This window comes from Diplotaxodon limnothrissa, linkage group LG14 (genome assembly GCF_057381915.1).
Source record: "Diplotaxodon limnothrissa isolate DT_005_m linkage group LG14, D_limnothrissa_male_GT1.1, whole genome shotgun sequence".
NCBI lineage: Eukaryota > Metazoa > Chordata > Actinopteri > Cichliformes > Cichlidae > Diplotaxodon > Diplotaxodon limnothrissa.
This window is the reverse complement of record NC_140609.1, coordinates 40,220,799-40,245,838: the sequence shown is the minus strand read 5'-3', so window position 1 is coordinate 40,245,838 and position 25,040 is coordinate 40,220,799. Positions and strand designations below refer to the sequence as shown.

Genomic DNA, 25,040 nt, shown 5'->3' with positions numbered 1-25,040 from the left:
CCTCGAGGGAGGGGGATAGACGGGTAGTCTATTCTGTGTAAAAGTCATTAGACAACCAATCAGAACAACCAATAAAGCCAATAAACAATAAATGTCATAAGATTCAAATATCAAACACATAAGAATTGAAATATGTGAGTAAAATCAGAATTTAGGGGCAAAGCTCATAACTTACTTTTTATTAACAACTTCTGATTTTTTTAAAAAGCAAACGGCAAAATAATTTTACAGACTGAAGTGGAAAACAAAGTTTCTCCCCAACATCACAGCTGATACAAAAACACACTTTTCACAGAGACAAACGGTCATCGCCGCAGACGACTGAGCGACTCCTGCGTCCACAGTTCAGCAGGAACAGATGTTTGGTTTTTACTTTTCATCTAAATTTAACGGCCCCGTAATCACACACTGCTGCGCGAACGCTGCGCACATACTCCAGTGTAAAGCTCAAAGCCTGCATTACATGGATTTTATTTATGTGACGCACTTTTCATCTGTAACAGCTGCTGCTCGCTGGATTTAAAATGAGACAATGCTCGCTGTCATTATCTGCTCGGGATTTGCTGTAGGTGCACTTTATGAGAGCAGCTGCATTATGTAAGCAAACACAAAACACTGAATATGACTCGGGATCAGCAGCCCTCCAAATTAAAAGTCCAGCCTCAAACCTCACTGAGAAAAAGATGAAAGTGGAGCTGATTTCTGTGAAAGCGAGCGAGCGCTGCAGGCTGATGGGAGCGGGCAGCACACAGGGAGAGTTTTCCTGCAGCTGATCCGGGCGATTCATGGAGCATTTAGTCCATCCAGATAAGTCAGCGTCAACACTTAGACTGAAACACACACACACACACACACACAGGGCTGTGTAAAGAGTGTGTGTGGCTGAGAGAGAAGACACTGCAGGCGGCCGAACAGACAGATAAAAAGATGGTGCAAAGTTTGAATAGGAGACGTTTTCCCGGGGCTGAAGCACAGACTGGATATCTGGAAACAGGAAGAAGCCTCCAGGGTTTCTTCCTGTTAAAAGGGAGTTTTTCCTTCCCACTGTCGCCAAAGTGCTGCTCATAGGGGGTCATATGATTGTTGGGTTTATCTATTTATGTATTATTGTAGGGTCGACCTTTCAATATAAACCACCTTGAGGTGACTGTTGTTGTGATTTGGCGCGGTATAAATAAAACTGAATTGAATATAAAAGATGGATGCAGCCATTGTGACATCATTAGCCAAGTCCTCCAAAAGCTGCAGTTCCTCCAGGGTCCACTCGAGGCTCCATAAGTGAGTCAGCGGCAGTTTTGTTTCAAACACTTTGCCTTTAAAAAAAAAAATTCTCTTATGCAGTGAAGAGTAACCAGAGGTAATTTTACCGGCAAACAAATCAATTTGAAATATACTGAAAGAATCCTCAGAGACCGACTTCCTGCAACTATCCAGGAACAATCTGCTGACAATCTGTGCACCTTCCAGCATGATGGAGCTCCATGTCACAAGACAAACATGATCTGAAGTTTGCAGAAATCTTGAAACTTTGGATTCATGGGCAGGAAAATTCCCGTATCGTAATCTGACCCAGAATCTTTGGTCGGTGGTTGGACGAGGAGAAGCCGACAAAGCGACCAACAGGCTGAAACGCTGATCGGGCAAGAATGGATCTAACAAGTCGTGACAGTGAACCAAGTGTGGCGACTGGACTGGTTCTTAACTGCACACTCAAAGGGCTTCATCCAGCGTCTCACTGACACGAGCACAGTTTCTAACATTCACACTGCCGTGGATGCATCTGAGAGCACTTTGGGGTTCGGTGCCTTTCAGAGGAATACTCTGGCATCCAGACTATCAACCTTCCAGGTAGATGACCATAAATTTGTCGATACAACCCGAGTTTGAAGTATTTGCTACTTTGGTGTGTCTGAGTGTTTGCCAGGTTCTTTTAGACTTGTAAAAAATCGGACAGGGGCTCCGCGGGGCTGTGATTCATACATTCAGTTGGCAGGAGAAAGGTCGCTGGGTCAAGCCAGAGCCACAATTCCCCTGTGAGGTTGCATCAGGAAGGGAATCCAGCGTAAATCTGCAAAATCAAACCACCTGCTGTGAAACCTTTTATGGCAGAGGATCAGCAGAACTAGCTTTAAACTTCTCACAGTCTGACAGAAAACACTGGAAGGAGCCGAAACAAGTAAATCGACAAGTTAAAAACTGCCACAGGCAGCTCCAGCCTGGCACCTCGGGTAATTCCAGTCCCTGAACTGGACCTTGTTTGTACCGTTGGAGCCTTTTTAATGACATCATCTGACCAATTATATGGCTTCTGTGAGGTTACTGTAGTAACCATGAAGTCTGAGTGAAAGTCGAGGACTTTATTTGGATGTGACTCAGCGCTAATTAGCAGGTATCTGTGATGTGAGCGTGTTAGCCATGTTAGCTAATAATGCGGCACCTCAGCTCTCATCCAAATACAGTCCCCGCTGGCGCCAAAGCGCCAACATTTAGGAAAGCATCTTTTATATACAGTCTATGATTTTACCCCCAGCCAGACTCTGAGGTCTGATTTTTGGCGTTATGATCGAATAATAGACCTAAATTATCACCAAAGACAGACCGCGCCGTTTTGTTTTCCTGCTCCTTTCTGTGCAGTAATGAAACCCTGTGCGTCGGGGCCTCGTCGCACGTTTTACGGCATCTGAACCGGAGCCTGCAGAAGGCGTCAAACTCAAACAAGCCGTCTCAGCACAGGAAGGACGTTAAGTTATGAATTAATAATGAGAATTAAACGAGCTCCACGAAAACACAAAACTGGCATGAAAGACAAACTTCAGCTTCATCAGAAATACTCCATGTTTACTCACATTTTACTTTTATGATTCACAATTTAAGTCTCTGCAGGTTGAAGAAATCAAAACACAATTTTTTCATTCAGCTTAAAAAACCAAACAAACCAAAAAAGCCCCCAAAACCCACTGCGGTGAGGAGACAGACACCTGCGCGTGTAAACGTGAAAAATCCAACAAACACAAAACATTTAACGTTAAATCGGTCAAAATATACTGTTTGTGTATGCAGAGTATACAGAGAGGCGTATAAGTACAAACAGGAAATAAAAGGATCTGAGCATCAACTCTGCTCCCAGCGTATGTACAGGTCAAGGCTTACAAAGCTCATAAGTTCAGGGATGAAATCACACGGCGACAGTGAGCTCTCGCTCCCATCGGTTCCCTCCTTCATCTCTCCCTCCTCCTCGTCACGTGGGCGTACCTCTCGGTGATGCCAGTCTCTTGTTTTTTTTTAAAAAGCTTCTCTTTTGTGCTTCACTCCATCTTGGACATCTCAAACTTGGTCGTCATCGTTTCCTGCAACAGAAAACACAGCAGCACGTTTATAGTTTCAGGAGCTTTAACCCACAGACTGTTGAAGCGTCCACCTTAGAGCAGACGCACGGCCTCAGAGCTCCTGAAAATCATCTATATCATATCTTACAGAAAGACAGATTTAGGAAGGATTTACATCCTTTTGACTCGACGCTGGAATATCGTCTGCAGGCTGTTCCACTCCTGCACGGCCACACGGGGAATTTTGTGTTTTTGTTAAAATTACTGGAGTTGACCTCACTGAAATTTGCACCTTTTGCAGACTCAGCCCGGCGAGCTGAACTGGACCCTCTGGTGGTTCTGGTCCCACGTGACCCCTGCTTTACATTCTCAAGCAGTCAAAATGTTTCCACAGCAGGACAGTGGAGCTCAGCGTGGACGTAAACAGCGATGGTCCTGAGTGGATCTACAGCCTAAACCTTCTGCTCAGAACCGGCCTTTCTGACAGCTCGGTGCACTCTCTGAGCGACAACCTGCAGAGGTCAGCACCATTTACAAATATTAAAAAGCTCTTTTACATCAGGTTATTTCAGGCTCGGGGATTAAGGAAGGTCAGAGAGCAGCTTCTGTCTTCACCTCCGTGTTTTCATGAGAGACACTGAGGAGCGTTTCAAACAAAGCAGGAATCTTCACACGCCGGCTCAGCTGCCAGAATCCAGGTTAACAGGATTTATTCAGGTAGCAAAACAACACAAAGCGTCGGGGTGACGGCAGGTGAGGCAGAATTTCCTCCTCGATCGTGATGAATTGCGTAATTTACCATAACAGGCAGGTTGGGTTCAGATTCAGCCCTCGTTTATCTCTTAAATAACAAGAACGCGTTACATAATCTACCAAAAGGAGGTGACGAGCAGGGAGTTAAAGGCATTATTTCCCCTTAATTTAACCCTTTGATGAGCCGGCTTCGTTACGTACACGTCCATTATCCTCGCTGGCAGAACAAAGCCCGCTCGCCCTGCGGGGAACAGAGCGTGTGCACACTTCATATCTTCTGTTTTAATACCCCTCTGCGTTCATATGGCCGCTTATGTAAGAAATTGATTTTACATAAGAGGCACTTTGTTGATTGCCGGACGCCTTAAAGAGGCTCGGTTTGGAGACGAGAGAGTAAATAATTTGGAAAATGGTTTGAATGAACAGCCAACAGAGGACACGAGGAAAAACACAGACGGATATTAAAACGAGCGCGGCGTCTGCTGGACGTCAGTCTGAGGCCACGGGAGCATTTTTACTGATCACACAAACACAAACACACGCACACACACACACGCGCGCGCACACACACACACACACGCACCTGTCGCGTCACATCTTTCTGCTCACCATGACAACACAGAGGACGATAAACAACAGTATGACGTAACCAGCAGCACAGGGTGTCTACTGTGGATCTGCTGCCCCCTGCTGCTCGTAAGCTGTGTGTGTGTGTGTGTGTGTGTGTGTGTGTGTGTGTGTGTGTGTGTGTGTACCTGTGTAGAGATCTTTGTGGGGACCAACAGTGACTTATGAGGACAAAAGTGGTCATTAAACACATCAGAGCTGCTTTTCCACCATCCCTGGACTCGCACCAGTTTGCATACAGGGAGAACCGGTCAACCGAGGATGCGATCGCCACAGTGCTGCACACATTACTGAAGCACTTGGAACACAGGAATACCTATGCACGGCTCCTCTTTGTAGACTACAGCTCGGCTTTTAATACCATCCGGCCATACAAACTCCGTCCCAAACTCCACCAACTGGGACTTAACTCCTCTCTGTGCAACTGGATTGTGGACTTCCTCACTAACCGTAGACAGAGTGTCAGAGTGGGTAAGAACACCTCTTCCACCCTTGTGGTCAACACTGGTGCCCCTCAGGGGTGTGTTCTGAGCCCTCTGCTATACACTCTCTTCACCCATGACTGTATTTCCTCCTGCGCGTCCAATCTCATTGTTAAGTTTGCAGATGACACTACAGTGCTCGGACTTATATCCAACAACGATGAGACAAACTACAGGACAGAGGTGCAACAACTAGAGTCATGGTGCCACGACAATAACTTGGTCTTAAACACCAAAAAGACCAAGGAGATCATTGTAGATCTCCGGAAGAGGGGTCATAACAACCATCTGCCTCTCTTCATTGGCAGTGAGGCGGTGGAGAGGGTCAGCAGTTTTAAATTCTTGGGGGTAACTGTGACCGAGGACCTGTCCTGGGGCAACCATATCACCTCAGTTGTACGGAAGGCCCAACAGCGCCTCTACTACCTGAGGAGACTGCGGAGCGCACACATTCCCAGATCTCTGATGTTGAACTTCTACAACTGTGCCATCAGCAGCGTTCTGACGTATGGATTTCTAGTGTGGTTCCCCAGCTGCACCAAGGCCGATCAGCAAGCACTCCAGCGGGTGGTGAAAGAAGCTGGCAGAATTATTGGAACAAGTCTGCCAGAGATCAGTAATATCTTCTCCACTCGCTGTCTGAGGAGGGTGCACAGTATCCTGCGGGACCAACATCACCCTGCGCGCCACCTTTTCCATCTGCTGCCCTCAGGGAGAAGGTACAGGTCTATACAGGCCAGAACATCCAGACTGGCCAACAGCCTGTATCCACAGGCTGTGAGGCTCCTGAACTCTCTGCCCCCCTCTCATGGACAATAACCATATCCAACTTCTTAATAGCAATGAACTGGTCTGCATTGGTGCATCATATCTTTATTCTCTTCCCCCTCCTGCCCCCCCCTCTTTCTTAAATAGATAACTATCATATCTGATATCATATCTCACAGTACAATAATATTGAATGGGTTGCATTGTTGTATTTTGTCATGTTTCTCAGGTCTTTGTCTGAATTTCTACGAACATTATTGCTAAGGATTGTCTTATTGCATTGGAGTCACACTGGGTTAAATATGTACACTTGGGTTTTAAGGGGTATTTATTATTTTCTTCTTTTTTTGGGTTGTATGGAAGCCCCAAACGCAATTTCATTGTTCTTGACAATGACAATAAATAAATACTACATACTACATACTACACAAAAGTGGCCGTCCTCACGAGACTGAGGGCATTTTTGAGACTCAAAATGTGGTTTTAGAGTCATGGTTACAGTTAGGTTATAGCTATGGTTCAGGCTGATGGTTAGGGTTAGCAGCTAGGGAAAGCATTATGTAAATTAGATGTCCTCACAAACAAAACATGAAAACGAGAATGTGTGTGTGTGTTTCTCAATAAGTTCGAGTTCGTTCACTGAGCTCTCCGAGTAAACTCAGTAAGACTGCAGGTGAGAACAGTTTGACGCTCTGTGGTCTCCAGAGGGAGATCCATCCAAACCACCACAGCTTTACTTCACAAATGAATATAAAGTGATAATGATGATAACGTGGAGTTTCAGGGTGAATCACAGAAATGAAAACACTATTTAAACCCTGCAGCTTCGTTCCACTGGTTCAGTTTCTCTTTTAAATGCAAATATATTTAATATGTTAAAGTTGATTTTTTTAGCCCTCTATAACAGAAACATAGTTTATAATAGAAACATCTGCTTGACTTTGCACCTGATCCCAGAGGAGTTGGGCACCTTGTCCTCTAAAGCATAAAAGATGTGACCTTTAAAAATGATATACTCCTGTGGATTTCAAAGTTTTACAGACTTCAGAATTTCAATTAACTGGAAAAGAAAGTTTATTGACATTAAATGAGCTCTGATGGCTCAAATGCGATACCTCGCAGCCCATGAGGGGACCCCACACTCTCTGGGGACCTTTCGGGACTTCTCATGTCCAGAGACACTTCCTGCATTTCTCTTTAACGCAGATAAACAGACTCAGGTGATAAAGCTGCATGCTGCTTGATTTTGTCGTTGTTACCTGCAGGTTATTGTCAGTAACGATGACGATCTCATTTATTATTTATCTGTTAGCGGCCTCAAACACAATTTTCAAACTGTGATAAAGTTTAAACTTTAATAACTAAACCATCAGCTGGTCAGATCCCAGTGAGTCTACTCCGGGTACCATTTGTGCCTTTGTGCTCTAAATTCTCCACAGTGTTTCAAAGTTTCATTTTACGTTTGAAGTGATGTCAATTTTTTCCAGTGAAGTGAAAGTTTACCTCGTCAGAGTCCAGCAGGGGCGGCAGGGCGCTGCGAGGAAGGGAAAACACGTTCAGTGTCACGTTTGTGATTTACAATAATCAGCAGATTCACACTGATTAACGCTCGTCACGACTTACACATCTGCAATAGATGACGGGATGTTCTCCTCAACCCACTTCAGGTCCTCATCCTAAGGAGATTAAACATGAGGGATCATGCTGCATGATGCAAATAGAAGATTTTCCTTTGAACACTAAACATGGGTTCATCAGCTGTTACAGAAACTGTGACTGAATGCAGTAAAATAAGCAGCTACCACGACTGAACAATAATCAGTTTAGTAAAAACTTTAGTGAGTAAAGTTAAAAAAAGGATATAAAAAAAGAAAAATAAGTTTTAGTTTCTAATCCATTCAACGGATCCAAAAAAATTAAGATAACGCTGGAGCACCAAAAGCTGCAGTTCCTCTGACGTCCACCGGAGGCTCCAGCTGCTGACAGTCATGTTAAAACATTACAGCACAAATGAAGCACGTTTACAGCCTGATACAAAGAAATACGCTTTTGTCGCTTTTGTAATTTTTTTAAATAAATCATTAGTTCACATTTTATTGAGCAACTTTTCTGGACTGTGTTTGTGCTGTTGGTGCCTTTAGGACCATTTTAATGCCACAATCTGACCAGTAACACGGCTGCTGCGAGGTTCCTGTACAAACCACTAACACGGGCTGATGTCTGGCGGTGTTCAGATTCCTCTGACTCACCACTTTGTTAGCTTTGGCTGAGCCGTTGGCCTCATTCTTCACGCCCCTCATCTTCATCCCCTCTGGAGACACAAAGGAGTGAAAAACAAACAAACCGTGAGAAAAATAATAAAACGTAGATGATCGTTTACCAGAGGTACCTCACACATGTGCAGCATGGCTCCTGTTTCAATGATGGAAACGTATTTAACATCGTTAACGTGTTAAAAATGAGTTTCTAATAATGAGGTCACAGCTGCTCCTCAAAGCTCTTGTTAATGAGGGGCATCCAATCAGAAGAAGGCTGGTTTAAAGGGCTAAAAGCTAAAACGGCTCGCCCTAGACGGAGGATGGACTGAGTATCAGATAACGGATTATTATGAAGAGTGAATCATGGAGCTGAAGAATAAACCGAACGAATCCACTTTAATGGATTCATTTCATCTCAGGCTAAACAGAAAGAGGAGAGAAGTGAGGCGGGTGTGCATTCTGACCAAAAGCCTCGTTCATCATGGGCTCCTTCTCCTCTTCATCGCTCTCTTCATCCACCAGAGGACTGAAGGCGTACCTGTTACAGACACAGAGGACACGGCTTTACTTTACAGACACAAACTGGAGACTGGGGATTAAAAAACCCCAAAACAACATCCCACCTCTGGTTATTGGCTGACGGTCGCCATAGAAACATAATGACCAATAGGATGATGGAGAACAAGAAACGCCAGAAAGCGTCATCTATCCACAGCTCCCTCCAGTCCTGCAGAGAGAGAGAGATTCAGCAGTGAGGAAGAAAAAACAAACTCGGTTCAGAGAATAAATCGAATTAATCGTAATTCTTCTCATTTTTGCAGTTAAATATTCTCCAATGAAATTTACCAACCAAATGAAAGCAAGAAATGAAAGAGAGAGAAGCTGGAGAGCAGCTTTAACTGAATCCAAGCGCTGAAGCACTTACAGACTGACATTTGGACATCCTGAAGGTCTTCGTGGTCCAGATGATGAAGATGACCGACGCTGAAAAGCACACAAACATCCTTAAAACAAGGACATGAAAATAAAATGTTAAACACAAAGAGAACTTTGAATACCTATGACAGCAAAGATGAGCGTGTTGGTGAAGTGTCTGTAGAGCAAGAGCTTCACCACGTTCCTCCTGAGGCGCAGCAGCTTCATCGTCTGAATCAGGCTCACAAAGATGTGACGACACGGTCAAGGAACTTCACCAAGAGGAAGGCTGAAACTTGTCATGCAACATTCACTTCACACGCAGGACAATTTAATACTTTAACTCTGTCCCACTCAGCTAACATCCACTCCCTCCCTGCCACTGCACAGGTAGGAACAACCCAACAGCAGACGCACCTGTCGGATTTTCTCTGTGCCGATCATGCTTTGAGTTCTCCTGGTGCTTCAGGGTAACTCTCAAAACGGACCCTCTGATGTTTAAGGACACCTCTGATTCAAGGGTCCATGTATCAGTTAGCTCTGGCTAAATATGTAACAAAGCAGCAAGGTAGAAACAAGTGAAAAAGAAAGGGAGAGAAAGCCAAACTTTCACTAGAAAGGGGGGAAGGTGCAGCGGCGGATATCCACCAGCAGAGGGTAGAGTCGAGCACAGCCAGAGGAATAGCAGCCAGGAGCACTACATCATCTTCAGCCTGGAGAGGGAAAGACAGGAGAAGACACGGAGGATGAGGCGAAGGAGACAAAATGAAGAGGAAGAGGAGGGACGCAAGAAAGCAGGAAGGGAAGGAAAAGAACGGAGGAAGTAAACAGAAAAGAGAAGGGTGAGAGGAAGAAGAGAAAAATGCACACACAGCCCACCCACACGCAGCACAGCGAACAGCTTCTGTTCAGTCTAAAAGGTTTGTTTTGCTCATCAGGGTGCAGCAGGTGGGTGGAGTTTATTCAGCATCCCTCATGTCGCTCCATCATTGGATATTTTAGTGGGTCGGACGCATTTACATCCCCCAGCAGGGAAAAACAAACAGGAAGAGACAAACAAGAGGACCCGGTGTGTTCAGAGATGTATCGCCCTCTGGTGGCTGCAGCTGAAACAGCCGCTTCGTTTGGACTTTAAATTTAGACTTAAATGTGTCATAAAATATTAAGTCAGTTGAATTCTGTGGTTTTTTTGCTTTGCTGAATTTTTTATTATAAATTCAGTTTTTACTTTAATTTATGCTTATTTTAGTTTATTGGATGGTCCATTTTTACCTCATTGACGTTTTCATTTTGCTTATTGTTATTTTTATCTGATTGGACTCGTTTCAGCTATTTCTTATACATCCGGTGTGTTTTACTTCATTTTGACTGCTGTAACTTCCCCCCCCCCACAGTCGAAGACTTTTGGTGACCTGCCACTGACGAGGGCTCAGGCTTCTAAATAAAATAAAATCTTGTAAGCAATGTGTTTGTCCAAGAAAAGGCATGAAACAGGAAAAAGAAACCTTCACTGCCGATGCTCCCTGGATGCATTTGACACCTAGTTTAGGTCCGTGTAGCTCAAATGTGCAGAGCAGAAACATTTGGGGCTCAGCTTTAAGCCTGCAGAGATTTACAGGACCGAACCAAACCTTTGGCACGGAGCTCGCAGCTTTGAGCCGTCCACTCAAACCAATTATGCACGGACACCTCGCTCTGGCATTTCAAATAAATTAACGCCCCTAATGGAAGCTAACACAGCCACAACAGGTGCAAAAGAGACTCTTGTCTGCATTAAATTAAGAAAAACCCTCGGTATGATTCATTTCAATACTCTCCTCCCAAAACGATGACTCTGAGAGGAAAACCCCTACAAACACAAAAAGATGCCTCCCCACGCCGATGCCTCTTTATTAAATCCTGACAGTGTGGTCATTAATACATTCTTCAGTGATTTATGTGCACTTATGTGTGACGGATTTTATTTAGTTTTCAAAAGATTAATTAAGTGTGAGAGGATGATTCTCTTAATACATGTTAAAGGATATCCACCAGACAATACAGGAATCAGTGAAGGCCAGCACTATGTCACACAAAACTCTACTGCTGGTGTCCCCTCGATCCTGCAGAGAAAAACATGTCAGTCAGACACACACACACACACACACACACACACACACACAGTACTGCAGCGCTCTTGGGACTCACAGCGTTGACTCTTAAGAGTCCCTCGATGATGGAGAAGATCAGGTAGAGCAGACCAACGCCAACGACTCTGTGCAGCAGAGCGCCGAGTCTCGGCCTGCGGGAGAGAAACGAGAAACGTCACTCTGTGTGTGTGAACTGTACCTGGAGATAATGACCGCTATATAAAATGAGTTGGATCAGGTGGCAAGGGATGGCGCTGGACAGACCTGTCACGCTAAAATGTATAGTGAGGGTGTGTTGGTAACGCCTAGCAGAGGCCCAGTCCGCGAGATCTTCAGCTTCAACAGCATTCTGAGGGAGACTGGGGACATTGAGTCCGGATGGACCATGTTCAGCATCTCCACTGTCGAAGCCGCTGCACTGAGCTGCGGCCGCAAGGTGGTTGGTGCCTGTCGTGGTGGTAACCCCCGCACCAAATGGTGGACACCAGATGTGAAGGAGCCACCAAGCTCTGATAGGAGTATGAATGCATCGGAGAGCAAGTGGGGAGCAAGTGTATTCGGCATGCAGACAGGAGCCAGGGATCGAACCACCAACCGATCAACAGATGACCTGCTCTACCTCCTGAGCTACCCCAGTTGTATTCCAACTACAGGGGGAATCACACTCCTCGGCCTCCCTGGGAAAGTCTATGCCAGGGTGCTGGAAAGGAGAGTTAGTCCATTAGTCGAACCTCGGATACAGGAGGAACAATGCGGTTTTCATCCTGGTCATAGATCACTGGACCAGCCCTTTACCCTCACAAGGATACTTGCGGGTGCATGGGAGTTTGCCCACCAATCTACATGTGTTTTATGGACTTGGAGAAGGCATTCGACCGTGTCCCTCGGGGGGTCCTGTGGGGGGTGCTCAGGGAGTATGGGGTGTCTGGCCCATTGCTACGGCCATTCAGTCCCTATACAACTATTGCAAGAGATTGGTCCACATATCGGCAATAAGTCAGACTTGATCGGGAGATCGACAGACGGACTGGGCAGCGGCCGCAGTGATGCAGATGCTCAATTTCCCGGTTGATCTACGTCCCTACCCTCAACTATTGTCACGAGCTGTGGGCAGTGACCGAAAGAACGAGGTTGCCGATACAAGTGGCAGAAATGAGCTTCCTCTGAAGGGTGGCTGGCCTCTCCCTTAGAGATAGGGTGAGTACGGCCATCCAGGAGGGGCTCAGAGTAGAGCCACTGCCCCTTCACATCAAAAGGAGCCAGTTGAGGTGTTTCGAGCATCTGACAGAGATGCCTCCTGGGTGCCTCGTTCCGTGCATGTCCCACCGGGATGAGGCCCCGAGGCAGACCCAGGACACACTGGAGAGATTATATCTCTTGGCTGGCCTGGGAACGCCTTGGTCTTCCCCCACACAAGCTGGAGGAGGTGGCTGGGGAAGGGGAGGTCTGGGCTTCTCTGCTTAGGCTGCTGTGCCCTCAACCCCGTCCCGGATAAGCAGAAGGAGATGGATGGATGGAATCAGAAACACTTTCAGTGGATCTCAAAGTTCTTTCAGTTCGCCGCTTGACTGCATTTCCACAGTGGTGATATTAATAGAAATCTATGGGAGGATTCCCCATCTGCAAACATGGCGGTTATCCCTTAAACCGCGAAACACAAGCAAGTTCTGGGATCTGCTACAGAGACTCTTATCTTCCTCCTTGTTTAAAGCTGGAATCAAACTTTTTTTGTTTAGTGAATGAAATTTTAAAAATGCAAAGAGTATGCTTTTGACATGACATCGATTCTGAGCCAGGTAAACAAACAAAAACCTGTAACCCAATCAGGTAGCCGCACTGATCTGAGGATGGAGTTGTGCGCCATTTCTTTTTGGGTTTTCTAACTTTCCTTGATGCATGATATAAATTTTAATGGAGTCCGTTCAGTCCTCTGGTTGGATCAGCAGAACTGACGATAGCATCAGCGGTCTGCATTTAAAAGTAATGTCATGTGACGCTGCACAGAACAGAAAAGGGAGGAAATCGTATTTTTGAGCAAAGTCAGCAAAATGTTTTGATTATTTTATGAGACTTGACTGGAGACTCGACACAAGCAATTTTTATATCCTATTATTATGTAACTAAAGGTAAGACTTTCTCCTTTATGTCGAGGATTCAAAATAATACGAAGCACTCTGGACCCATCCAGGACTTCATAGATGTAGTTTCAGGGCTGAAAAGTGACACCACTAAAGACCAGCAGGGGGCTCCTCTGGTTCCAAAGACTTCTGATTACATAGAACAGCGTTTCCCAACGTTTTGGAGCCACAGCCAGTGTTGGGACTAACGCGTTATTAAGTAACGCGTTACAGTAACTACGTTATTATTGTGGTAACGAGCACGGTAACTAGTTATTATGCCAAAATCAGGAACGCGTTAGTCGTTACTGGGATTTAGATAGGCTCGTTACTCGTTACTTCGTGTGGTGGCATCGCAGAGCTTCCACAGATTCAGTAACATTAGCAAGTGGTGGAGGCAGCAGGTGGAGGAGGGAAAGGGGACGCAGAAGGAAAAGAGACCCGAGGCGGCCGCCGGTCCAAGTGTGAACTGAACTTCAGGTAAGAAGTTATGACCTGCAGTCTCTCTGGGTCAGATATGAACCAAGCTTAGGTGGAGTTTATTTTCGTTATTCTGACTTTTTCCGTACTGCGTGCTAGCTAGCATGACGGAGTTTCTATACAGCTGGGTGGTGCTATGAAGTTACTGATGTTGAACTTTATTTTGTTCATAAGTTATTAGAGTTGCCAACCGTCCCGTCTGGTATTCAGAGAAAATATTACGCGTTTCTTATTGAGGTGAAAAGGAACAGTTTGTCCCGTAATTCAGCTACAATGAAAAAGGCACAAAGCTGGAGTTATTCTGTGTCTTTACGCTGCACAGCTGCCTCTTCTTCTCTCATTCTCTCCCCTCCCTCTCCCGTTTCTACTTCAATCATGAAACTGATCGATGATCAGCTGATCGGCTTTTCTCTCTTGTTTGTTTATCGCTCACTTTGCGCCGAAAGAGGAAACCAGCGGATGTCGCGCTAAACAACAGCAGCACGTTTAAGCTTGATCAGCTGTTGTTAGAATTTATTTAATATTAATTTCTAGTATCAGCTGATGTTTGCTGGAGCCACAGCTGCAAAGCTGCTGGTCATGATGGTTTGTATATCTGGTGAGAGGGAAACATGAAGATGAAACCAGGAGATGTCCTTACTGAATCATCAGAGCTGAACAGTGATGGAGAAACAGGTTTACCTTTTAGGTGACATGAATGAGTTGAAGGGAAGTTATGAACTGTTTCTGAGAGACAAATAACACCAGGATCCTTTTTTAGGTAGCTGACAGCTGGTAACTGTGCAGGGGCGGGTCTAGCAAAGTGTTGCCAGGGGGCCAGGTAGGGCATTAACAGGGAGAGGGGGGCACAAAGAAATACTTTTCTTTCTTATTCTCATTTAAAATGTCTCGCTTTTAAAAAATAATTATCTGAATCTTACAACAAACGATTGATAGATTGATGCATATATACCATCAGAACAGTGAACATCACTGTCATAGCAGTGTTTATTTTCATTCAAAGGCTTTATGATTTTTCCTATATTGGTGGGCCGCTCTCTAGTCAAAATGCCTGGGCCAATTTTCTGTCCCAGTCCAGCCCTGTATGCAGCTCATCTGCAGTCTGGTGTTACCTACATCTTCCTATTCAGAAGGCAGAATTTCCGAGTTCTGAGTACAATCGAAAGCACCACGACTGCAGTTTTTGTGTTGGATGTAAAAGGCGCACATGAGGCTGTGACGTAGGCTAGAATCATGGCAGCAGTCAATGACTGTCCAGGCGTGGGACTTCTCTCGTGGAAATGTGCACATTATCTTTTCCTGTCTATTGGTAGGTGGCACAGTGCACTGTGGCAAGTAAGCAAGCTAGAAGGCTGGCAAAGTTATGGAAGCAACACATTAACAAGAGAAGTCTGAGTAAAACCAAAGTTACTTTCCCTAGTAACTAGTTACTTTGAAAGTAACGAGTAACTTGAAGTAACTGAGTTACTTTTGAGAGAACTAGTAATGTAACTAAGTTACTATTTTAAAGTAACTTACCCAACACTGGCCACAGCACATATTTCACATTAGTAAAATCACATAGGACACCACCAGACAAAAATGTCACAAAAAGCATTTTTGTTTCCCAGGACACCTTTTTTGCAACAACAACAAAACAATTTCCAGGCCTAAATTAACATTTATGGTATTTTTCTACGATGATGCTGGGCTACAGCTCCATCTGGTGGCAAACGGGTGCATAACATTACCGGCACTAGGCTCGTAAATCTGCTAACTGGCTTCAGCTAAGCTGCTGGGTTTTTAACTGCACAGCTGGAGGTTTTCAGACACATCAGCCTCAGAGTCGGTCCTTCCTTCTACTACAGAGGAGGTTCTCACAGTGGAAACATATAAAGCACCTGCCAGCCGTCAGTAACAGCTGTGAAACTCACTTGACGATGCCGTATCCCAGACTGGCGATGATGACCAGCACTCTGGCCAGAGTTCTCTTCACTGCAGAGAGCACCTCAGCAAACACCACCGCCCCGGTGACTGCAGGAGGACACGTGACACAGGATATTCATCACAGCTCTGTCACAAACCACGTGGGCCACCACCTGTGTGCGTCTTTGTCTACCTGACACGCCTTCATATCTGAGGCTCTGGAACTCGGCATAGTAAACGGCTTTCTCCAACATGCCCAGGAAGATGACACCTCCGATCCAGAACTGAATCCGGAGCAGGTCCCTCCAGTAACACGCGGACAGAACCAACCAGAGCACGGCGAGCAGCACGTACACGATGCACATCACCATGTAGAACTGGAAGAAAGGAGCGACAGGAAGTAAATGACTTATTGCTGCATTTTAAATACCAGAGCAAATAAATATCATTTTAATTTCTCTGCGTGCACGTGTTTGCTCTTACCATCATTAGAGGCCATTCGGACGCCGATATAAAGCCATGTGGACCCTTCATACTGATCTCGACTGCAAATGCAAACAGAGTGGGTATCAGACGGTGACTAAAAGCATTATATAAAGTAGCCTCTGCTCACTGAACATCAGAGCAGACCATCCAACTCCTCTCAACATAGCTCCATGTTATAGTCCTCTACTCGACCAATCAGCCTCCTTTAGCAAATGCTAGCTTTAAACACAAACAAACAAACAAACAAACAAAACCCCAAAAAAACAGGCAGAATCAGCCTCACTCTAAAACAAACTGAAGGACATGAAAGTCATTTTATTTCAGTTTGGACGTGTTATGGATGCTGGATTTGAGAAAAACCAAATCAAAGATGTTCTTTTGTTGTACAGAAGCAGGTTTAAATGGTTGTTTTTCACCAGTTTAGTTTCATTTACACCAGGGGTGTCCAACTCCAGGCCTCGAGGGCCGGTGTCCTGCTGGGTTTAGATGCGTCCTTGATCCAGGATGTGGATTTAGATGTGATTCAGGAGTGTTGACCCAGGGTGAGATCTAAAACTTGCAGGACACCGGCCCTTGAGGCCTGGAGTTGGACACCCCTGATTTACGCCTTTGATTGAGGACCAGCTCTCGAGCGCCCCCTGCAGCAACACCAGGTGAACTGCAGTTGATGTTTCTCAAATTCGCTCTGATTAGACTTCACTGACACGCTGGTTGAAATGTTTTATTTAAAAAGCCTGTTATTGTGATTTTGAATGATTTCATTATGAGACACAGACTTAACATATTTTAATTACAATTGTAAATCTCATTGATTGTTAACTAATCCTGAGACTAATGCAGACAGCTGTCTGTGTTTGTGTTTTATGTATGCGCGTGCACTGACGCTTCAGGTTCCATGGATTTTTGGCACTAGACTGCTGGTTCTTGTCTTCGATTTTGAGGATGAACATGTAGGGTCCGTCATCCCAGCTCTGAGCCACCGCATCGAAACCAGGATTCCCAGCCTGAGCAACAGCGGAGAGAGAGCAGCTTTTACATCAATTTAAAGAAGCCTCCACCTGGATGTCCTGGGATCACAAGATAATCTTTCAGGAATAGCAGCTGACCTGTTTTTGATCTTTGACGGTGTCGTTCGTCTTTGCTGACTGTGAGACAAAGAAGAACAACATTAGTTAAACTGACTCAAACACTCGACTTCGTCCCATGAAGCGTTTCGTAATTTGGTCCAAAACATGCACAACAATGACATCATTTCCTATTCTTCCATTAACTGAAGACAACAGATAAGCAAACACACAAATCAGAACATCACAAAGCTTTGTTTGCTGCCACAGCAGAGAAAGTAAAGGTACTTTCAGCTGCTCCCACAATTATTTAAATTTATTATCAACATAATTTCCTTAAATGTTAAGGAGCCCTGGTTCCAGACCGGGCGGAGACAGAAGCCCAGGCTCAGAGGGGCACAAACTAGTGTAGCTCTCATACTGATCCTAGATGAGGAACAGGAGCGTGGGGTTATAAAGGGCGTGAGGTAGGGTGCACAATCTGTGGAGGGTGAAGCTGAGAGCAGCAGCTGTTTTTACGAGCGTGGAAAGAGCTTATCTCAGCTTCTGCTGTTCGTTATTTTACACATTAACGCCCTGAAATTCAACTGTTGGTCTGACACTGTGTATTTATGCAGGCATGCAATTACATTTTCTGCATGCTCCCCTTTATGCTCAGTGAATGCGCATTCATATCTTTGTGGGGACCAAAATCCTTGTCCCCACAAGATATGAATACCCAACGCGTGTGCATGATGTGCTCACCTGTGGCTTTGGAGCCTCTCTCTTTCGTCTCCCTGAAGCGTTTCCTGTGCTTGGCTGAAATACAAACAGCAGCTTAAACCAACCGGACAAACCAGAAAAGGTGTGTGAGCAAAGCGGCCATGATGATTCTCATCAGACACGCAGAGCATGTAAAACACGCGCAGTCTGAGACACACCTCTAAGGGTCAAACTGGGAGTACAGTCAGTACACAGAGCTGAAGCTAGCTGCCGAGACAAAGGGCCGTAGTGCTTCGGGTGTTTGGCTTTTTTGATTGTGAAGAACAGAAGGAAAAAGCTCACCTGTGCCTGCTGCAGTGGTTTCAGTGGATGTATCGCCTCCGATTGATTCAGGTTGAACTGAGTCATAAAACAAACACGCCCGTCTTAGCGTTCAATCACCACACAGACACTTCATTCAGTATTTGCACTGTATGTGCGCGTGTGTGTGTTCACCTTGGGGTTCTGATGGTCACAGTGGATTGTATCATACGTGTGTGAAGAATAGGACCCAGTTCCTCCTTCTCTCTTGACGCTCTCGGACACGGAGTACCCTTTTGCCAGCTCTTCCTGCAGATGGCACACATGTGATCATTTGACATGTTGGATCCTGAGACGAGACTCAGTGTTGTCACACTTATAGCAGTCCGAGGATTATGAATTTAAAAAAACAATTAAAACTGTGATTGTTGTTATTGCATTCAGTGGGAAAGCAACTAGATGACAGAAAAAAGAAAATGAAACGTGAAAACTGAATCCTGATTGTTTGGGAACGCTCCTGTGTGGAGTGTAAACAGAAGGAGGACAGACGCAGCGAGGCCCAAAGGTTTGGGGAAGGGCCGCCATCTTTGTAGTCTTTACCCGCAGACCATCAGATTACACGTATATGTGGGGTGTGTGTGTCAACTCAAGCATATCAACATTCTCTGAGGTTTGCAACACTTCCTGTTGGAGAAGTGTTGCATCAACTCGTCTGCAGCAGAGCCAAAGTTTTACTGCCCTTCAAAAAAAGCATTGTGTTTGTATTTTAAAATATTAATGCAAATTAACTAATAGAATATATAATTTCACTTTAAGTCAGAATGTTATGACATCCTGGAAAGAAATATGGTCTTATGCACCCCATGCCCACCTTTAGATTCACCCCTGCTTCTTGCAGGTATCACTGCCGTAGACAGTTTATCATATCAGAAGAAGTTTACAGCTCATCTGCATATTTTAATGCAGCTTCTTTTTTCTCTGTGTGGATGAAGCATCTACAGAGTTCTCCTTCCTTCACGCTGAAGCTTGTGGATCAGGTGCTTTGCTTTAAAGGTGACTAGAGGAACAAGCACCGCTCGCTTGGATCACCTCTGCTTCCTCGCTGTGTTCCTGTGTGTGTGGACAGACTCCACATTAACCTGCTTGCTGATAGGAGGTCATATAATTGGTGGGTTTTTCTCTGTACATATTACTGTAGGGTCGACCTTAAAATATAAAGCGCCTTGAGGCGACTGTTGTTGTGATTTGGTGCTATATGACAACATCATCCTCACTGCTGATGTTGTGTTATCAGTGTTGCTGTTAAGAAACTGGAGCCTGTGTGGTCAGAGCCATAAATAAAGCACAAAAAATGTGCATTGAAGATCCTTTTTTTTTAAAAAGTCAAGTTATACATCACCTCCTTACTGATCCTGTCCCGTTATTTGTATTATTCAATGAATAATGGTTGGAGTTAATACGTCTGTTAAACCCTTAAAGCTGAACGTCTGCACTTCACGTGACTGTCTGACTCGGGCTAGTGCACAAAGGCAAAACTGTCCACAAACTTCCAACCCTAACTGTTAATCAGTAATGATGTTCGGACTCTGTGTTTTTGAGCGTCTGTGTGCGACAAAGTTACAGGTTAAAAGAAAATACTCAGATCATCTGTAGAAGTTTGCAGAAGTCCAAAACATGGAAGTAGTGAATACTCCAAATAAGCAGTTTCCAGAGAAGAAAGCAGAGCGTCTTACGTTCAGGTTGAAGACTTCGTCGCTGCAGCGCGAGCTCCTCAGATACCAGGAAATGTTCAGGATCGGGTGAGAGGTGGTGCAGTCTTTTGATACAACTGCACACACAAACAAACCAAATTAACTCACTTCTAGGCCGCAATGCTGTTCCACTTGTTATTTTCTTTATTTCACTTCATAATTTTAACCTGACCCAGTGTTTCTAAACCAATGCTCAAAGTCAGCTTTCTTCTGATTGGCTATCCTTCATTAACAAAACGTTTGAAGAGTGGGTGGGTGGAGCTTCTGTCCTCTCAGACAGACACACAGGTAAACCTGAAAGTGTCTGCCTACATTTAATATGAACACGTGATATGTTCTGTAAAATAAAGTTTAATAAGTCCACTTTAAGTAAGCTTTTTCTTTCAGAATGTGAGACATTAGTTTCTGCTTCTGCCTGCACAGCAAACATAAACTGGACTTTTTGGACAAACCCAAACGTTATTATCCAACTCTGTAAAATAAAGATTTAAGAAAGAAGAAACATCTGCTTACATTTGATACTGATAAAGCTGTTATTGAACAGAGTTTTACTGTAGAAGAAGTACGTCTGGTCCTTCAGGACAGCCTGAAACAAACAAAGAAAATCCATTTTTATTCTCTGACAGTTAATTAAGTCACAACTAGGGCTGCCACAAACGATTATTCTGATAGTCGACTAGTCAGATCATCATCCATTGGACGTACAGCTTATTGCACCAGCAGCATCTGCTCTTATATAACTATCATTAGCTTACAGCTTTAAGTGTTTAAGGTCTGTGCTAACTAACAATAAAGACAAGATGATGGTTTATTAAACTTTTAATGACATTTGCAGATTGTCTCGGTGGAGTTTAATAAATTTGTCCGTCTGTTCTTTCTATCTAAATATAACAGGACACAGGAGTAAACTCTCGACCGTCTCACACTTCTGTTTAATCAGTTTTCTGTTTGACGTTTATTCAGCTGTGTGAAAATTAGAACTTTAATCTCAGCCAAACAATAATATTTTTAAGTTATCTAAGTGACTTCTATATCATGTTTGAGTAGGCACAGATCTGAAAACCATGTGCCGGGATGTCGCTGTTCTCGCCGGCTCTAGTGAGGCTTGAACCTGAGCTAGCTACGAGCTGGTGGCTAACAGACGTCTCCGTGTGTTTCGTGGACGTTGTCGTGTTTGTCGGGGAGAAAACTTACAAACTTACAGTACAGCACTACAGAGTCACACTGCTGGTGATTGATGTACTGTACAGGAGAGACGGCACGGAGGAGATCGACAACGATCTACAGCCGATCGGGACGCACAACACAATGCGCTTTAAAAAAAAAAAAACAAGCATGCAAAACTGCACCAAAATAAAATCAGCGAGACCGCGAAAGGTGAACCGCGTTATAGCGAGCGACTGCTGTAACTGTGAAGATAAGTCACAACATACCCTTCATAAATACTAACATGTAGAGACCCTGACCAGCAATCATTCATGCATTTTTATATTCTGTGGCTTTTAAACACTCTGATCACTTGGTCAGGACCAGATATCTGTTTCATTCTGTTCTGATGTGAAAAACCTCACAGCTAACACAAGGTGGGCTTTGTTTTTACATGACTTGTAAAATGTGTTGATTAATTATGATCTTTACTCATCTCCTGGGAGACTAAAGCCTGTAACCTGCAGGCTTATTGTTTGTAAGCGGTCCCAGTCCGATATTTCCAGCTGCCCACACAAACACAGTGCCCTCCATCCAGCCGTGGTCCCTCCCGAAAGTGAATAAATTCAGGGTTTTTCTGCATACAAGTTCCACCAAAGGAAAATCACCAGGACTGTGATAAAACTATTTCGCTATACTCCTAAAAACACTCATTTGCAGCCCCGTGTGTGAAGCATTAAAGGAAATACAAATTTCAGCCCCTGAGCTGGGAGATGCCTGTTATCGTGTTACTCTGTGTTAACCGATGATCTGAGGCCTTCGCTTTGGCAGTTGATAACAACATCAGTGGTTCATGTTCCTATTTTTGGAAAGGTGGCTTACAGTGTTCGGGAACTTTGTGTATTTAATTCCACACCACTGCTGGTTGTGCAGATTAAAAACAGTGGTACAGTGTCAAGGCTCGCAAAATTTCTAAATCCCTGGCAGCCCTTTGGGCCGGCACTCTGCAGTTTTTAGTAAAAATAAATTCAAGTAGCCCGAATAAAAAAAGAGCATTTTTTTATGTTTTGTTTCCCGTTTTGTTTCCGTTGTAACAGAAACAAAAATTAATCAAAAAATTGTTACAATATAAATCACAACAACTGTATAAAAATGACAATCATCAACTCAAATACTTGGCTCTCATTGAACAGAAATTTCTATGAACTTGTAAGAACTGCGTAGGACATGAATCTGACATTTCCACTGGAGTCACTGGTAAGAGGCAAGTGGAACCAACATCTAGGACGTTTGCTTTTTGAAGTTTGCTAAATCTGGCCAGTGGTAGGTCACTCTTTGCTACACAGCACGCGGCTCTAAACAACTTTGTCAGGACTTCTTCTTGTGCTCGGTTCATTTTTAGAATGTTTTTTGCAATTGCTGTTCGTTCTGGGAAAGATACTGCAGACTGGGCAATAATGCATTTCTTGCATTTGTCATGGGTTCTAATGGGGTCTTTCTTAAAATTACTGGTCCCAGTAACAAAGGCGCTTGTCGACTCACAACACACCTGCAGAACATCATGTTATTTAGCTCGTCATGTTCCAGCCACAGAAATTCTTTTGTCCATGAAACCATAAAGCTGCACTTTCTTTTTGCCTTATAGTCTGATTTGTCATAACTTCTCCGTTTTGTGGTAAGCTTTTCTTTGGCTGTCACTTCTTCACCCTGACCTCTCTTATTTGGCTCAGCAGAACTGAAATACCGGCTTGAATCCTGCTGCTTTTACACACGCACTCACATAACGCTCAGCGATTCTCTGCGCGATCAACCTCTCACATGTTTAAGCTGCGGGAGATTTCACTTGTCATGTTTGCGTAGTAAGCTAATGAGTGATAAGACGATGTCAGAGGAATTGGTGCACAATTAATCGTCACTCACCAATCAGTGCTGTCGCTCTCTACACGCCGTTCGCGCAATCGCAAAGTGAAAGCAAAAAACAAGCGCAAATTCAAACGCGATTTCAATATGTCACATAGTGACAGTGGCTCACCGATGCCAATGACATAATTACTCAGATACATTTTCCAAAGAATGCAAAAGCACTGACATTTTCCTATGATAGGCCGGGACGTCGGGCTAGCGATTTTGCGAGCCCTGACAGTGTTGTCTTTGTGCATCAGCTTTGATATTTAACCCGCAGCATTGATGACTCTGGTTTATCATTAACCTTCATACTGTAAGTCTGGGTTTCCAGTGCACAGTCACAGCTTTACAGTCTTCTGCAGACTAATGCATGTAACAGGTGGACAGACTGTGCTTACAGGCCAACCAATGCAGGATCTCAGACCCACAGCGATTAAAAATCTGATCTATCAGCAGATATTGTTTCCTTTAAGACACACAAAACTTCGTCTCCTCAGACATGTCCAACATCCTCTCATACTTCTCTGTCACCTCCTCATTCAGGTCTTCTGCATCTGCTTTTCTGGCTCCACAGACTCAAACATCACATGTGTGGAGCTGTTTCTCAGCATGAAGCCATACTGCTGCTCGCTGATTATCCCCTCTCTTTAACCTGCTCACGACTCTTTCCCACACTTTTTATTGGTTTGCTCATCAGCTGTATTCCACTGTAGTTACTGCAGCTCTGTACATCGCGCTTGTCCTTGAAAAGTACCAGCACCGCTTCTGCATTGCTCAGGCATCTTCTCATCCTACAGGACTGTGTTGAACAGTCCGGTTAAAAAGCCTGCTGGCCTCCACGTGTGTCATCTGAAGCGTCCACTTGCAGTCTTCAAAGCTGCCGTCACTGTCTTTCTTACCAATCCTCTTCCTGATTCACCAACTGTCCTCCAGTCTCTCTTCATTCACGATAACTCAAAGTACTCCTTCTGTCCTCTCAGCAGTATTTTTTTTGCCTGTCCCGTTTGGCTCTTTTGCCATCAGAATTATTGTCTAAAGGCAAAGAAAGATGCCCAACGGATTTCTCAGCAGAATCTTTAAACAAGGCTTCAGCATCAGACGAGCGGCTGGTATCGGCCTGTTTCACATATACGCGAGTAACTGGTGATTTTATTGATATCAAACGTCTTCATGGCGCAGCTGGTTATCACAGGATCGTTCGTGTTGAGTGACGCGCCACTTGAATACTTTCACTTTAGCTAACGTTAGCCGTTAGCGGCGTAACGATTATGGCGCAGGGCAAACAGAGCGGTATTTTAGCGGCTGCTTCGCAGCTGAAACACGTTTTATCTGCTCAAAGCTCCTCTCCGCTCCAACCCGTCCATCACAGAACCTAAACGAACCATCACGGAATCACAGCGGGAGGTACGAGCAGGAAACTCACGCTATTGATGTCCAGGTCCCACTTCCCCGGTTCCGACACGGCCGCCACCGGCCAGCTCGCTTCCGCCAGCATCAGCAGGACCAGAGCCCAGCACCAGAGTCCCGGACCCGTGAAGCTCGCCATTTGAGCCAACAGGAAGACGAGACCGACAACAGCAGCAAAGCCTCCACGACAACTCACAAGCTCCTGAACACTTCCTGCTTCCGGGTGACGTACACGTAGCGCAATGACTCTTCAGGGGAGACGTAATAAAATAAACTTAAATAAAATAAAATAAAATAAAATACATTTGCATTGTTTCTTTTCAAGAACGCGTTGTTGTTTAGGACAGGGAGAGATATTTTTTTTACTTATCCGAGAACATTATTTATGAAATCGTAATAAAATTAATTAATTAAAAGTTAGAAATTAAGAGAAATGACTACAAGAGAACGTAAAACATCCCAACTAACTGGTAGCGACGAGCACTACAGGGCAGCCTCAGGCATTGTTGCTGTTGCTGT

At 44.5% G+C, this 25,040-nt stretch overlaps 1 protein-coding gene across 1 annotated transcript; it reads right to left on the bottom strand.

The window, feature by feature from the left end:
- Window positions 1–162: 162 nt before the first annotated feature.
- On the bottom strand, window positions 163–24,737 carry LOC146619505 (Golgi-pH regulating cation channel). Its single transcript, XM_085371326.1, has 21 exons — window positions 24,538–24,737; window positions 20,577–20,649; window positions 20,046–20,140; window positions 18,508–18,621; window positions 18,355–18,411; window positions 18,055–18,108; window positions 17,353–17,391; window positions 17,130–17,250; window positions 16,244–16,305; window positions 15,954–16,137; window positions 15,769–15,868; window positions 11,317–11,410; window positions 11,157–11,231; window positions 9,273–9,381; window positions 9,140–9,198; window positions 8,838–8,941; window positions 8,679–8,752; window positions 8,206–8,267; window positions 7,580–7,632; window positions 7,460–7,490; window positions 163–3,347 (listed from the first exon to the last, which is right to left on the bottom strand). The coding sequence occupies exons 1-21, from the start codon at window positions 24,658–24,660 to the stop codon at window positions 3,306–3,308; spliced, it is 1,725 nt and encodes a 574-aa protein (XP_085227452.1). The 5' UTR covers window positions 24,661–24,737; the 3' UTR covers window positions 163–3,305.
- Between the last annotated feature and the right edge of the window lie 303 nt (window positions 24,738–25,040).

Excerpts from the sequence above, each read along its gene's own strand:
- LOC146619505 (XM_085371326.1), bottom strand. The coding sequence starts at position 24,660 with ATGGCGAGCTTCACGGGTCCGGGACTCTGGTGCTGGGCTCTGGTCCTG. Across the intron at positions 18,412-18,507 it reads GTGACCATCAGAACCCCAAG|TTCAACCTGAATCAATCGGA; the intron begins GTGAACACACAC and ends TTTATGACTCAG. Across the intron at positions 15,869-15,953 it reads CAGATATGAAGGCGTGTCAG|TCACCGGGGCGGTGGTGTTT; the intron begins GTAGACAAAGAC and ends GTCCTCCTGCAG.